The sequence below is a fragment of the Choloepus didactylus genome, chromosome 21 (genome assembly GCF_015220235.1).
Source record: "Choloepus didactylus isolate mChoDid1 chromosome 21, mChoDid1.pri, whole genome shotgun sequence".
Taxonomy (NCBI): domain Eukaryota; kingdom Metazoa; phylum Chordata; class Mammalia; order Pilosa; family Megalonychidae; genus Choloepus; species Choloepus didactylus.
In genome coordinates this window covers 4,083,807-4,100,754 of record NC_051327.1, presented here as the reverse complement: position 1 = coordinate 4,100,754, position 16,948 = coordinate 4,083,807, and the positions used below count along the sequence as shown (strand labels likewise).

Sequence of the window (16,948 nt, the reverse complement as noted above, 5' to 3'; positions counted from 1 at the left end):
GTTTATTTGGTACAAAATTTATATTCTCTGTAGCACACCATGTAACCTGTACAGTCAGTTTATTTAAGCAACATAATTACATGGTACCTAGAATAGGAAATGAGATCTTGTTATTCTGTACACGGTAATTTAATACCCGAGTACATCCCAGAGCATTTGGGCCAGAAAATAAAAAACTATTTGCAGCCTCTTCCTGGGACAGTACCTAGAGGCATTCAGAATGGTCCAGCGTTTGACGTACCATCATAGGCTATCCTACAATACTGCTTCCAACAAGACTAGGCTGTCCTGGACCTCTGGTGATAGAATTGTTTACCTTTATACCAAGAAGGTTGGGAAAGCACCAAAACCTGCACGTGGCGTGTGCCTAGACCGACTTCGGGGTGTTCGTGCTGTGAGGCCTAAAGTTCTTATAAGGTTATCTAAAACAAAAAAACATGTCAGTAGAGCATATGGTGGTTCCATGTGTGCTAAATGTGTCTGTGACAGGATCAAGCATGCTTTCCTGATTGAAGAGCAGAAAATCATTGTGGAAGTGTTGAAGGCACAAGCACAGAGTCAGAAAGCCAAGTAAAAATATATGTAGCTTTTTTGAATTAAAAAAAAAAAAAACTATTTGCAAAGTCCCCATGAGGGACTGGGTAAAAATATTGAAATAGTAAACTTCCCTACCTGGGAATTCCTGATATTCTAGCAAGCATTAGGGGCTCCCAATTTAATAAGTCAAGCCCTCTATCTTGGGGCTTGCCCTTATGAAACTTATTCCTGTAAAGGAGAAGCTAAGCCTGCTTATAATTATGACTAACAGTCACCCCCAGAGAACCCCTGTTGTTGCTCAGATGTGGCCTTTCTCTCTAAGCCAACTTGGCAGGTGGACTCGCTGCCCTCCCCCATGACTCCCAGGGGTATAAGTCTCCCAGGTAATGTAGAATGTGACTCCCAGGGATGATCCCGGCCCTGGTATCATGAGATTGAGAATGCCTTTTTGACCAAAAGGGGGATGAGAAAAGAAACAAAAAAATTTCAGTGGCTAAGAGATTTCAAATAGAGTCAAGAGGTTATTCTGGAGGTTATTCTTATGCATTATATAAACACAGTATTCCTTTCTAGTTTCTAGTGTATTAGAATAGCTAGAAGGAAATACTGAATCTGTTGAACTGTAATCCAGTAGTCATGATTCCTGATGATGATTGTATAACTATATAGCTTTTATTGTGTGACTGTGTGATTGAAAATCTTGTGACTGACACTCCCTTTATCCAGTGTATGGGCAGATAAGTAATAAAATAAAGACAAAAAATATATAAATAATGGGGGGATAATGGGTAGGGGATATTTTGGGTATTCTTTTTTATTTTCATGTTTTCTTTATTTTGAGGTAATGAAAATGTTCTAAAATTGTGTTGATGAATGCACAACTATATGATGATACTGTGAGCCATTGATTATTTATTTTGGATGGATTATATGGTGTGTGGATGTAGCTCAATAAAATTTCATTTAAAACAACAATATTGAAAATTCATCTTTTTTCTTTTCCTCTTTTTCCTCTCCTTCTAGGTTTGAAGGTCTATTTAATGATCTGGAAAAGAAACAGAAAGAGCTGGGCATTGCCAGCTTTGGTGCTTCAGTCACTACTATGGAAGAAGTCTTCCTTAAGTGAGTAATGATGACCAGAAAAAAATACTTCCACCTGTAAAATACGATGTCAGTTTGAGAACAGACCTCATCATGTTTGTGGTTGGAGTAATCACAGTATTAAAGAGTTTTCAGATATGTTGCTATTTTATGCTAATGTATTCCCATATAGTTACAGATAAATATGTAAAGATTTTGAGCTTGGGCCTTGATGAGTATGCCTTTTTGTAGTAAAGCATTTAGAATTAAAAAGAGAAATAACATCTATTCATCATAGGAAAAATTTCTAGTTCTAACTTGAAGTCTATACCAGTAATCACTTTAAAATCTTTACCTAACCATGTTTTAATCTATCTAATTTGCACATAGTTTGTTTCTTGCATGTGTGAAAAGCTCACAATGAAAGTGCTTAGAGAGTTTAGGCTGTCTGTAGGAAAGGCCAGCTTTCAAAAAGATTCACAAAATATCCTTTTTCTGATACGGATATGACATACCAGGTCTGGACTTCATTCTCTCAGACTCAGGGATTTAATATTTTCAGTGTCTCGAAGTTGACTTGGACTGATGCATATAAATCAAAAGGTCACTTCATTTATTCACAATGGCCATGAGACCATTCAATTCAATGTTCTGTTGATTCTCCCTAAGAATGCCGGAAATTAAATTATGAGGTTATTTTATGAGCACTACTAGAACAAGTTCTGTAAGGGCAGGGACTATGTCTGTTTTGTTCACGGCTTATACTTGGGGTCTCAGTGTTTCACATAAATGAATGAATGAATGAATGAAATTTAAAACCATTATCTCCACACTAGAGGATCTACCTGCCACTGGTAATTTACAAGTTAAAACCAAACCATGACACCCTCTCTCCTGGGAGTTATTAGCAATGTTTGCCACAGAGTCTCTTATCCTACTCTCTCCTTAATGACTAATCTTTCTTTATTTCCTTTGCACATTCTATCAAATTTTAGTCAATAACAACTGTCTCTTTTAAGATGACTATTTCTGCTGTTATCATTCATGTTGCTGCATTTTAAGGTGCAGACGGCGATCTGTTCTTGTAGGGGCACATCTCTACCACCCCTAGTAACTCCTCATTGTGGTAAAATACGTTGTACAGTATATTTAAGCCTGCAAGCTTTAGTGGAAGGAAGAGGGGCAGCAAAGTCAGATAGACCTGGGATAGGATGTAAGCCATAATGGCCTCAGGTGAGTTACATAACTTCTCCAAGCTTCAGTTTAACCTCTCTAAAAAGGGCTAATGTGATGAAGATAAGAGGTAATTTATTTAAAGGGCATTGTACATTGCCTAAGTGGTTGTGTCCACAATGATGGGATCAACTCATGAAGACTGTGGAGCAGTTTAAATAATTAAATTGAGCACTTGCTATTTGCATAATACTATTGAATTTGAAGTATTGAATTCAATGATATTAAATCTTTACAATGACCCTCTAAGTAGGTTCTACTTTGTAGGTAAGAAAACCAAAACCAGTTAAATTACGTAACTCCCAAAGCCACAAAGCAAGTAAATGGCAGATTCAAATCAAAGCTATAGGTTTCTTTCTCTTGGTGATTTCAAGAACTCTGTAAATATTAACACTCTTTCATCTTTAAAGACATCCATCTTGCAAACACTTCCCCAAGTTGTCATTACCTTTTAATATTATGTTATTTTGAACTAGAGTCTAAATTTTTCTAAAGCAACATTTTCTATTATGGTTTCTTTTTTAGGCTTAGAAAAATATTTCCAACTCAACTAAATACTTATCCATGTTTTCTTTTACTACTATTTTTGTTTCTGTTATCTGGTTTTTATTTTATTATGATGCAAGGCATGAATTTAACTTCTTCTTTCCAAATGTTTACTCTATTGTCCCAATGCCAGTCACTTGAAATGCTACCTTTACAATCTTACATGTCCTGAGATCTTTTTCCAGAATTTATCATCTACTCTACATCTCTAATTTTATATTTATATGCTAATTCCACAGCCTCCAAAACATTTTCGTAGTTTGATAGTGCAATCTTCTTCATCATATTTATTTTTCAAAATTATGACAATACTAAACTGCCCTATGAGCCTTGGCATCATTTTGTCAGTTCTCTCCCCCAAATTTGTACTTGAAAATCCTTAAAAATTATTCACCTTCTCTGATTCTTTGGAGTTTTCCAAATGGACGTAATTTGTATCTGCAAATAATGATTTTCTATGTTCCATTTTCATATTTTTGTTTCATTGAAATAACAGACCAAGTAACAAATAGTCCACCAGACCCCTATAAGATTCAAGAATCTGTATTGCCTAATTTGGAAATAAAATAGCAAAAAAAAAGTTATAATTACAAAGAAAACTTAAATGCACGGTCTATGGGAAACACTAGCACATTTCTCTCAGAACCTGACAGATGAGGTACACAAAAACATGACTAAATTGCTTTATTAATGCAGTTAAGCTTCTCTCTCCCTTTCTTTCTCATATATATGAAGAGAGAGAGCTTTGTCCCTAAAAGTCAGAGAATATATTTTTGAAATACATATACAATATGTTCTTAGGATAAAAAAAAAACAGTTCTCCTCAAGTAAGAGAACTTGACAGCACCATTTGTCACACAAATGTCATCATTTGTCATACATCCTAAATTTGCTTGTTAATTGGGTTATCCACCTGTGTTTGCTAATTGGCTTTATCCAGAAGAAAAGTAAACTTCTCTTATCTTTATGACAGATACATAGGTTTGCAACTTGCAGCCAGGAGACTGCTGAAGTTAGGAAACTGGGAGATAGGGGCACTATCTTCCTTGATGATTACATTTTAAAGAAATGGTCTCCAGATCCTTGAGAAAGACATTCCTGGATTGTAAAGCTGGCAAGAATATTATTTAGTTTTAAAAGATTTAAATATATCTCAAAGGGTAGAGAAAAGTTACAGTTACAAGTTTTACAAAGAAAATCCTCTAAGAAAAGGGCGAGGTAGGAGAATCTCTCACTTTTTGCACCAGGGAATTTTTTTTCTTTTTTGATCTGTGTTTACCCTTACAACACTAAAGTAGATAAAGACAATAAAAGGAAATAACAGTATAAATCAATCTGACGTATGAGCATGAAATGCAGACATCCTAAACAAAAGATCAGCCTACCAGATTCAGCAATGTCTAAAGAAATAATTCACAAGTTGGGTTCATCCCAAAGAGGAAGGATGGCTTAATGTAAAAATATCCTTTAATGTAAGTTCACCCCATTAACAATTTAAAGGCCAAAAACCATATAACCTTCTCAATCAATGTAGAAAATACATTTAAAAATTCAACATTCATGATTCATGATTTTAGTAAAACAACAACTTTTAGCACACTGAGTTTCTTAGCCCTATAAAAATTAGTTACTGAAACTGTAAACAAAATGATACATAGAGGTTTAAAATCTCAGAAATTTTCCAATTAAAGTTGATAACAAGTTTTGGTTGTCCATAATGACTCCTACTGTTCAACATTTTAATGTTGAATCTAGCCAAATCATCAGAAAGAAATGGATGTATGAGGATTAGAAAATGTATTAGGACAGGGTTGTCTATGCTGTAGTAACAACAAAAAAATTCCCCAAAATTCATCAGCTTAATACATGCAAAAAAGTTTGTTTCTCACTTTTTCTAAGTCCAGGTGATCCTCAATGGTAGCGCTCGTCCATGTAGAAACGCGACAATCCATCTCAACACCTGGCTCCCACAATTGCCAAATCAAAAGAAAGAAATAAGCAATGGTGTACATCACTCCTACTCAAATCCTATTGCCCAGAACAAATTACATGGCCTCCCCTAATTCCAAGAAGCCTGACATATGTGGGGGAGTACATTAATATTTGGTGGTGAGTGTCTCTGCTACAGAAAATTGGAACCAAACACAATGTCGCTATTTTAGGCAATACAATCATTCATTTAGAAAAGTCAAAAAAACATACAAACATTTAGATCTAACTAGAGAGTTCACATAAGATTGCTCAGTACAACAAAACATGTTAATATTAAATCAACAATGAAAATAGATTAACAACAACAAATATTATAAGAAAAAGGATGCCATTCACAATAGCAACAAAAATAAAATGTACCTAGGAATAAACCTAATGAAAAAATGTGTAAGCTCTTTACGGAGAAAATTGTTTAACTTTGTGGCAGAATGAGAGAGAGATAAGAATATGAAAAGACACGTTCACTAATGGGAAATCTCAAAATCGTAATGATGTTATTTTTCCCAAAATAATTCAATGAAGTTTCTACCAGACCCCCAACAGGATCATCTGTAAACCAATTCTAAAATCCACATGGAAGATATTAGCCAAGAGAGAGAAACTGTCAAGAATTGACAACATAAGTTTGAAATAAAGAACATGGATTAGGGACTTGCCATATTAGATATCAAGACTTATAAAACTATAGTAATCTAAATTCTTTGATATTTGTGTAGAAATAGACAAGTAATCTTTGGAACAAAATAGCCCAGGAATAAGGGATCTTGGAAAACAATACAAGTGATAAGTAAGGAAGAACGGCTATTCAAAAATAATAGTGTTGGTGAGGACCAGTGGAAGAAGGCAGCATAGGGAGTTCTAGATTTTAGTCCATCCCCCAGGGTAGCTAGTAGTTAGCCAGGAAGTGTCTGAAACAACTATTTCAGGGGCTCCAGAGACCAGAGGCACATCGTAAACAGGCCAGGAATGAGTAAAAGAACAAGACTGATAAATCACAGTGCAGAGCCATAAGTAAATCTTTCCATGTTATAGAGGCTGTTGCCCATCCCCCACAGGCAAAGCAGCCTGACTCAGGAGTCACTCCCTGCTGAGAAGTAGAAGCCCTCTCTCCAGGATCAGGGGAGGAGGATTTGGCCAGACACCGACTGTGGCTTTTGATTAACAAAATTGGACTGCTATATACCAGCTCCCAGCACAGCTAAATTTACAATGTAACCAAGAAAGAAAGAAACTGGCAGGTTCTGTTTCAGCCCCACCCCCAGCAGGGGAGGAAGCAGGGAGGATGTAAAGTCATAGAGGCTTCTGAAAATGACTGAGCTCAGTTTGCTGAAGTACGGCTCTACCCCAAGAAAAGGGAGAGACAGGTCTGGGCACTACTCTGGCTCTTGATTGGCAAGCCCAGGCTGCTGGACGCCAGCTCTGAGAACAGCTACATTTTTTAAGCAACGCATTAAAGAAAGCAGCTGGTAATATCCATTTCAGTCCTTCCCCAGGCAGGGGCTGAAGTAGGGTTGACTGAGAAGCGTAGAGTCCCCTCAGGCAGTGGAGACAATTGGCTGAAGGGGTGGCTCTTCCCCAAAATGGGGGTAGGGAAGAGCCCAGCACAAGTGGCAGCTGTCATTTAGAGAATTTAGATCCCAGGGGTTGTGATATCAGCAACAGTTTAAACCCACAAAAAGTGATGCTCAGTCTTTGTAACAACCGTGCACCAGCATGGGTGGAAGTGGGGCTGCTTGAGGGTCACTGTAACTCTTATGGCCAGTGGGGAACAGGGTGCTGAAGGGTGGCTCTTCCCCAAGAAAAAGTTTTGCATCAAGGCCCAGCACAGGCCGTGGCTGTTATTTAGAGAATTCACACCCCCAGGGACTGGGAAAATAGCAACACTTAGCTTTCCCTCACTTCTGTCTCAACCAGGGCCCCAGCAGGGGTGGGGTTAGCCGGGAATTAAAGGGAATTAGGCCACTGGGGAGCAGCAGACTGAAGAGCAGCATCTTCTGAGCAGGACAGGAAAAGCACAAATCAGGAGGCTTCACAGAAAAGATTGGTGGCCTGCTGGGTCTCCTCCCCATGGGAACCCTGGTACTGATCTACACCCCCTTTGTGAGTCCTGGACGTGTCTTGTCTGGGAAAAACTGACTGAGGTATGTCCTCTCCAGGGGGACCCTCCTCCAAGAATCAGCCCTCCGGATAAAACTAGCTGAAGATAATAAAAGGAGAGTTAAAAACACAGAGGCAAATCAAAAACAGATCAACATTCTATGAAGAGGAAGAAGAAAGAGAAAACTTTTTCCTGGGGGCAAAACAACTGAGCAAATAGGGCAGTCTCAAAAATCATTCCATATATGCAGGGCAAAAATCAGATAATTCAGAGCTGAAAAAATTCTGATCAGTTAAACAGAAGCTACCCTAGAGGTCTAGAATAAGTTGAACCTTAAGAGTTATAGCACAAAGCTAATCAATAAAAACACCCTAGGCAAGGGAGCAAAAATGACCTCCAGAATAATAAACTAATCAAGAAAATCAGATGCCTAGATACCAGCAAAAAATCACAAGTCACACTGAGAAACATGAGGATATGTCCCAGTCAGAGAAACAAAACTAAAAGACAAGATACAGGAGTTGAAACAACTAACTAAGGATGTTCAAACAAATCAAATGCATTCAACAAGAATGAAGGAAAATGTGGTAAAAGAGATGAAGGATATAAAAAGACACTGGATGAGCATAAAGAAAACTCGGAAACATGCAAAAATATAACAGACTTTATGGGAATGAAATACACAAGAGATAGGAAAAAAAATTCAGTAGAGACATATAACAGCAGATTTGAAGAGGCAGAAGAAAAGATCAGCAAACTGGAGGATAAGACATCTGAACAGATAGGGAAAAGAATGGAAAAATTTGAGCAGTATCTCAGGAAATTGAATGACCATATGAAATGCATGGAGATATATATCATGGGTGGCCCAGGAGAAGAGAATGGACAAGGGGCAGAAAGAATAATTGAGGAAATAATAGCTGAAAATGTCCCAACTCTTATGAAAGGCAACAAATTACAGGTCCAAGATATGCAACATACCCCAAACAGAATAGATCTGAACAGACTTATTCCAAGACACTTGTGAAATGCCAAAGACAAAGAGAGAATTCTGAAAGCAGCAAGAGAAAAGCAATCCATCACATACAAGGGAAGCCCAATAAGACTAAGTGCAGATTTCTCAACAGAAAGCATAGAGGCAAGAAGGCCTCTATATGATATATTTAAGATACTGAAAAAGAAAACCTGCAAGCCGAGAATTCTATACCCAGCAAAACTAACCTTCAAAAATGAGGGAGAGACTTTGAGGTGGGCTCCAAGGCACAGGCTGGGCCACACAGAGTCCTCAAAATTCAGCAGCTGTGTCCCTACGGAGGCTACAGTGCCATGGGAGGTGTGGTGGTAGGAGGGCTCCGGGCAGCATTGGTGGTCACCTGGGCACAGGGGTGAGGAGGCCAGGGGCTGCAGGGTAGGGCTTCCAGGCCCTCAGGGTGCAGGAGGCCCAGGCTGCATGGAGGAGCCACTGCTGGCCACTGGGCCCAGCAGCTGGACCACTCAATGTTCCCAGGGAAGCGGTGGCAGTGGTGAGGCCACACAGAATGGAGAAGCAGAAGGAGGAGGGCAAGGCCGAGATCCAGGGGCATGTGCACAAACATTGGTTCTCCAAGTGGGAGTGGCAGTGCCTGGCTGACGCCAAGCAGGAAGAGCAGCAGCCTGAGCACAAGCAACAGAACCTGTGGCACCTTTTCCAGAATTTGGCCACTGCCATGGCCCAGCTCTACAGAGACCAAGTGTTGCCAACAGTCAGGACTTTCTGTTTGGCTCCCCTTCCAAAATGCAGCCACCACCACCACCAATCCCTACAAAGAAAACGTGGATACTCATCAGTGAAGTTTTGAATTCAGATTGGCTATCAGCAACACAATAAGGATGTGTTGGCTTGAGTTAAAAAAGAAATGCAGAACTATACATAGAGAAGATTTGATCAGTTTCCTGTGTAGAAAATTTCCTCTACCTCAAAACTAGAGCTCCCCCAAGACTGACAGTAGTGTCCCCTAACCAAGCTACCTCAATGGAAACCAGTTGATCTGTAGAGACTGATTTGAAACTCTTCCAGGAAGCCATAGCTCTGCATGGTAAAGCCCTGTAAATATATTTCTTTCGAAAAAGGGTTAAGAGTGTGCCTATACTGACAGGCACCACCTGCTGGGCAGAAAAGCACAGTGACCTGAGGCATCACAGGGTGTACCAATTTTCTAAGACACACCCTCAGGAAAACTGGATACTGAGTATTTCTTCCTCCTGGGGCCTGAGCCCGTTCTCGTCTGGGAAAACCTGATTGGGGTAACCAAGGAAACCAGATGCCTAGACAACAGAAAACTACAACCTACACTAAGAAAAGTAAAGTTATGGGACAGTCAAAGGAACAAACTTACACTTCACCTGAGGTACAGAAATTGAAACAACTAATAAGTTGAATAAGTCAATTCAAAAAGTTGAATAAGTCAATTCAAAAAGTTTAGGGATGATATGGCAAAGGAGATGAACTGTATAATGGAAACACTGGGCGTAACATAAGGTAGAAATTGAAAGTTTGAAAAAACAACTGGCTTTTTCATTTCCAGAATCTATGGAAATGAAAGGCACAACACAGGAGATGAAAGACACAATGGAGACATACAACAGCAGATCTCAAGAGGCAGAAGAAAACACTCAGGAAATGGAGAACAAGGTACCTGAAAGCCTACACACAAAAGAACAGATAGAGAAAAGAATGGAAAAATATGAGCAACATCTCCAGGAACTTAAAGACAAAACAAAAGGCAAGAATGTACATGTCATTGGCGTCCCAGAAAGAGAAGAGAAGGGAAAAGGGGCAGAAGTATCTTCAATATATCACCCCACTTCCTTGTTGCCTCCATGGTTTCTATGGAGAAATCTGCACATAGTCTTATTAAGCTTCCTTTGTATGTGATGGATCACTTTTCTCTTGCTTTCAGGATTCTCTATCTTTGACGTTTGATAATCTGATTAAGTGTCTTGGCGTAGGCCTATTCAGATATATTCCATTTGGGGTATTCTGCGCTTCTTGGGTCCATAATTTTATGTCTTTCATAAGAGACGGGAAATTTTCATTGATTATTCCCTCTATTATTGTTTCTGGGAATTTAATAAAATTAAAAATTTTGTGCCTCAAAGGACTATATCATGAAAGCAAAAAGACAACCTACAGAATGGGAGAAAATATTTGTAAATCATATATCTGATAAGGATATTGATAATTTTAAAATAAATCCTACAACTCAACAACAAAGAGATAACTCAACTGAAAAATAGGCAAAAGATTTCAATAGATAAATCTCCAAAGAAATTATACAGATGGCCAAAAAGCACATGAAAAGATGCTCATAAACATTAGCCTTTAGGGAAATGCAAATCAAAACCACAATGAGAGATTCTGGCGCCAAACGTGGTTTAAGGTGTGCAGCTGGTCTTGGTGTTGGATTGAAGGAGCAGTGCGGGGCCCCAGCGTTGTCCTGAGGGGTACTTACCTTTTCCCTGCCTGGAGCCTGAGCAGGTGTGAGGACAGACGTCAGTGCCGGGCAGGGAAGATCTCAACCAGCTGTGGTGCTGGCCGACCCATCAAGGAGGCTCTGCGGCTGCACGGTGTGGGCTGGCAGTTACCCAAGAACTATATGAAACAGCGTTTTCGGGGTCTCCAGTAACCAGTCACACATTGGACTCAAGTTTGGAATTGGAGGAAAAGCTGAGATCGCAGCGAACATTGTAAGTTCCCCGGACCAGGGGTCTGGCGCCCCTCCCCACCCAGACCTCACAGACTGTCTTGCTGCCGGCTTCCTGAAGGGGGGGGGGGGGGGAAGAACCAAAAAACAGCAATCTGCTGAGGGCAAGAAGGGAGGCTCAACCCAGCCTCAACTGCAGAATTAATTAACAAATTAATTAACTAACTTTGGGAGCTGGGGTGCTAAAGAAGGGCTGGGCTCCAAGAAGTGGGGGCACATAAAAGCGGGCACCCATTCCCAGACTCCAAAAAAGCCATTTTTTTTTCCCTTACATTTTGTCCCTTCTGGCTTCTCACTGATCCCTTATCTCTTTGCATTTCAATAGCCCCTGGCAGGGGTGGAACTGAAGCGGTTGGAGAGTAATTATCAGACAATAGCCCAAAGCATATCTTTAAATGCTCTTTTCTGACACTGACAAAACTTCCAGGCTGGGGAAAGACATTTAAAAGAGACTCTTTTTCTTTCCCCTTTTTTCTTTTTCTTGATTTCTTTTCTACTTTTTTTTTTTTATCTAAAAGTAATATATGTGGTTATTTTCTATCGGAAAGCCCAGGTTGAGGGACTAGGCTGGGCTTGAGAGGAGACAGAGTACCCACAGTGTCTTTGAATTCCGTATTCACTACTGAAGGCCTCCAGCCCCATCTTTAATTGGTAACTCAGGCTGACCAAGGAATCTACCTTGAGAGGCCCCAAAGAGGAGAGAGGAGAAGGGAATAGTGTCCCTGAGAGACAACTGGAGGTCTGAGGATTGGGAGAGTGGAGGGAGGCCCAGCTCAACTGGCAGTCCTCCTTCTGGGAATTCAGACCCCAGGGGCTGGAATTCAGATTCCAGCTTCAGTCAGCCACGCCCCTGACAGGCTCAGAGTCACCAGGAGAACTAAAGGCTCCATACCTCCTTACACTGGTGGGGGAGCTGCGGGCTGGCCAGCGCCACCTGCTGGACAGGAGAGGAAAAGCACCAATTCTAAAGGCCTCATAGGAGGGTCTCATTCTCAGGAAAACTCCATACCCTCCCAATGAGACCTGGGCCTCACTAGACTGGGAAAATCTGACTAGGGTCGACCATATCCAAGGAGATCCACTCACAAAAAGGTTACATAGAGGCAGAGCAAGAAACAGAAAAAACAAGAGGGGAAAAATTGTGATCAACTAAATAGAACCTAAGTTAGAGGTCTAGAATAAGTTGAACTGAATAACAGAGGCCAGAGAACAAAGCCAACCAACAAGAAAACCACTAGGTAAAAGACAGAAAACAAGCTCCAAAATAAACTAATCAAGAGAATCAGATGCCTAGACAACTTAAGATAACAAGCCATACCAGGAAACACGAAAACATGGACCAGCCAAAGGAACAAACTAATAGCTCAGCTGAGACACAGGAGTGGAGGCAACTAATGCTAAATAAATTTGATGAAATGAAGGAAGATATAGCAAAAGAGCTGAAGGATATAAAGAAGACACTGGCTGACCATAAAGAAGAATTCATAAACTTAAAAAAACAAATGGCAGAACTCATGGGAATGAAGGCCACAATGGAGGAGATGAAAAACACAATGGAGGGACACAACAGTAGATTTGAACAGGCAGAAGAAAGGATCAGTGAACTGGAAGACAGGTCATTCAAATTCATACACACAAAAGAACAGCTGGTGAAAAAAATGGAAAAATATGAGCAGGGTCTTAGGGAGCTGAGTGACAACATGAAACGCACAAATATACGTGTTATGGGTATCCCAGAAGGAGAAGAGAAGGGAAAAGGGGCAGAAAGAGTAATAGAAGATATATTCACTGAAAATTTCCCAACTCTTATAAAAGACAGAAAATTAGAGATTCAAGAAGTACAACGTACCCCAAATAGAATAGATCCCAATAGACCTACTCCAAGACACTTACTGGTCAGATTGTCCAATGTCAAAACCACAATGAGATACCATTTCACACACACTCAAATGGCTAGTATTAAAAAAAAATTACATTGTTGGAGGAGGTGTGAAGAAATAGGAACACTCATTCAGTTTTGCTGGGAATGTAAAATGGTGTGGCCACTGTGGAAGACAGTTTGGTGGTTCTTCAGAAAGCTCAGCACAGAATTACCACATGACCCAGCAATCCCACTTCTAGGTATATACCCAAAAGTATTAAGATCAGGGACTCAAACAGATATTTGCACATTGATGTTCATTAGTCATAATTGTCAAAACTTGGAAGCAACCCAAATGTCCTTCAACTGATTAATGGATAAACAAATATGTTGTGTATACATACAATGGAATATTATTAAGTTGTCAAAAGGAATGAAGTTCTGGTATATGGTACAATATGAATGACCCTTGAAGACATCAAGTTGAGTGAAATAAGCCAGGTACAAAAGAACAAATAATTGTATTATCTAACTGATATGAAATAATGAGAAAATTCAGATTTATAGAGTAAGAAACTAGAATGCAGGTTACCAGGGGTTAGCAACAGCATAGGGAAAGGGCTTAATTAGTATAGTTTCTATTTGGGGTGATGGAAGAGTTTTGGTAACGGAGGGTGGTGATGGTAGCACAACATTGTGAAAGTAACTATACAATAGAGTGGTCTCTATTGTATATTGAAAACTGGTTAAAAACGGAAATTTTAGGTTGTATGTTACCAAAATAAAATTTAAAAAATATAGACCTATGGGACACAAAGACTGAACCGTAAGTACACTATGGATTGTAGTTAATAGCGTAATTATAATAGTATTGTTTCAGCAATTATAACAAAGGCAACACTAATGCAAAGTGTTAATAATAGGGAAAACTGTGGGGGTAGTATGTGGGAATTCTGTATATATACTTTGTGCATGATTTTTCTGTAAACCCACAACTTTTCTAATAAAAAAATTGAGGAAAAAAGTTCATTGGTAAGGATAAATGGATAAAAAAAATTGTGTATATACATACAATGGAATATTACTCAGCCACAAAAAGGAACAAAATACTGATACATGCTACAAAGTGGATGAACCTCACAAACATGCCAAGTAAAAGAAGCAAGACACAAAAGGTTGCATATTGTATGATTCCATTTATATAAAATATCCAGATAAATAAAAATATCCTAGATAAATCCATAAAGACAGAACTCAGTTTCATGGTTGCCAGGAGCTGGGAGGAGAGGAGAATGGAGAGAAACTGCTTAACGGGTAAAGGTTTTTACTTTCGAGTGATGGAAATGTTTCGGAACTAGATAGAGATGGCAGTTGCACTACACTGAATGTCCTAAATGCCACTGAATTGTATTGTATTGTATTTTCCTTTCTGCTTGTTTGTATTTCCTTATGATTTTCTAATTATTTATTGTTTATTTACTTATTTACTTATTACAATGAAGAAAACAAGAATAAAAACTTAAGGAAGATGATAGAGAAGAACAGTCGAAGAATATATATTTAAGAGGACAGCAGTCCTCAATTCTTTTAATATCAAACAACAGAAATACTGCGGCAACGTTTTAAAACAGGTTTTTTGAATAAAGTATTTGATATCTGTTTTGAGGAGAACAGAGGTCACTGATCTACTCATTACTTGTTCATGTCATAGTTCAGAGTTTTTAAATATTGTATGCCATGCAGATACTAACAAGAAGGTATTGGAAAGATTTCGATAGAAAAAATTACACCTTTTCAAATCATATATTTTCCACCAAGTGTTTTACCACTTGGAATGGTGGAATTAATCTGTAATTAATCTTTCCTGCATCTCAGTATACTATAATTTCTTTATTCTATTACTCTACTTAACATATTAGAAGAATAACATGTCTATTTAACATTTCCCCATTTAAAGTATAATTACTTGTGTATATTTCTTCATTTTCCTTGCCTATCCACACTGAAAGACCCAGCTTCAGGCCCATGCAGTAAAGGGAAAAGTGGAAAAAAAAAAAAAATTTACTTCCCTATAATTTCATTAAAAATAAAGACTATTTTAACTCCCCAAAGAAAGGCTTATTTTAGATTAAAGGTCAGTCCTTTAATGAAACACACAAAACATTGTAATTATTTTTTTCATGTTGTAGAAAGCGTGCCAGTTCTGGCAGCAGTCCCGTGGCTGGTGGCTAGCAGCCACTGTTACCCTGCTGCCTCCAAATAGTGCTCCTGCCAATCAGTGAGAAAGACCAAGGAGCCTTCCAAATCTGAGACCTTGTTTGACATTTCGAAATAAAACAGATTGAGGCTATGGTTAAAACAAAATGTTTTGTGCCTTTTTTGTGTGTATGTGTGTGTAGGGTCTGTAAGCTGGCAGATTCCCAAATGGATATTCAGGCTATCCAGCCCCTTCCCTTGAAGCGCCAAAATATAAGACAAGTCAAGAACAAGGATAAAGATGTGCTCAGAAATTATGAGAAAACAATTTCTTCCACTTTGAGTGAACTTCCTACAATTAAATTTAATACTGGGGTGAGCATATTCACTAAGAATGTAAACCTCGTAAGTTTGTTTTTGGTGTAAGAGTTACATTTTGGGTAATATCTGAACATAAAAGAGGACTAGAGTTTCACCATAGAAAATCTGGTCAAATATGAAACAATCTGTACTACAACCCCATTAGTTTTCTGATGCAGAAGAGAAAGGTTCTAGATAAAGATCACAGCTGCTATTCTCAGGATTGTTGTTTCTCAGAATCACTTTGAAAAGTTCTCATTCTAAAATTTCCCTTTGTTCTGTTCTGTGACAACACCCAAGGTTTTTGACTGTTGTATTCCAAAAATACTGGTTGATCAGATTAGGGACAGTTTCTTACTGTGAACTATAGTATGTGTATTATAACCTTGGGAAGGAAAATTGATATATAAAAGGTTTATGGGGAAATTTCCCTTATAAAATGGAGAAAATAGAAGGCTTATGACTTCATATTAAATAAAAGAGATAAATATAATTTTGTTTCTGACCAGAAATTCTCCCAGTATGTTAATGAAGAAAATCATCTAGTTGGTAGTTTCATTGTAGTTAGATGAGAAGCCAGGTTCTAACCCTTTCACATAAAACCTTACACAAATTAAACTTTTCGTACTACCTTGTTAATTTACTTGGGTTCTGTTCAACGTTACATTAGTATTATACGTGTATCTCTTCCACCATAAACTTTGAAAACATTTATTTTAATGAATTTCAACATTGATAGCCTATTTGATTCTATTTGAGTCACTAACCATTGTAATGTTATGCTTCTTTCCTCTTTTTAGTTTTCACTTTACTGCCAGCAGTTTTGCTCCATGTTGATAAAAAGAGCACTTTTCAGTCGCCGCAATTGGAAGTTAATGTTGCTACAGATATCAGTAATTGTGCTTGTCACTACCTATCTCTTAGGAACTGTGGACTTAACCTACACAGTACTGCCTTCTAGAGAAATGGATTTGGGTCAGTATGGCCGAACCATTGTGCCTTACTCAATTTCAGGGAATTCTGATTTGGCTCAGAGTCTCGTAAAGAACCTTGAGATTTTTCTAAAGACTAGGAATCAAGAACTTCGGCAAGTGCAAGGTAAGACTCGTGGAAAAAAAAAGGAGACTGCTGTTACAGAAAGATCTATTTGTATAATTTGCAAAGAAAGGGACTTAACTGTAATACTTAGCTACCTGCTCATTTCTTTTCCTACTAACTACCATGTTGTACAGACAGAGGCCAAAAAAAAAAAGAAGTACACCAATATTTCTGGCCACAAAGTTAATAATTATGGAGGCTTTT

General features: G+C 38.6%; 1 protein-coding gene and 1 pseudogene across 1 annotated transcript; both read left to right on the top strand.

The window, feature by feature from the left end:
* Window positions 1-220: 220 nt before the first annotated feature.
* On the top strand, window positions 221-574 carry LOC119517794 (60S ribosomal protein L34-like). The gene has a single exon (XM_037814790.1). It carries the CDS (start codon window positions 221-223, stop codon window positions 572-574), a length of 354 nt encoding a protein of 117 aa, XP_037670718.1.
* Window positions 575-9,024: 8,450 nt separating this feature from the next.
* LOC119517989 lies at window positions 9,025-15,353 on the top strand (annotated as a pseudogene).
* The last annotated feature ends 1,595 nt before the right edge of the window (window positions 15,354-16,948 follow it).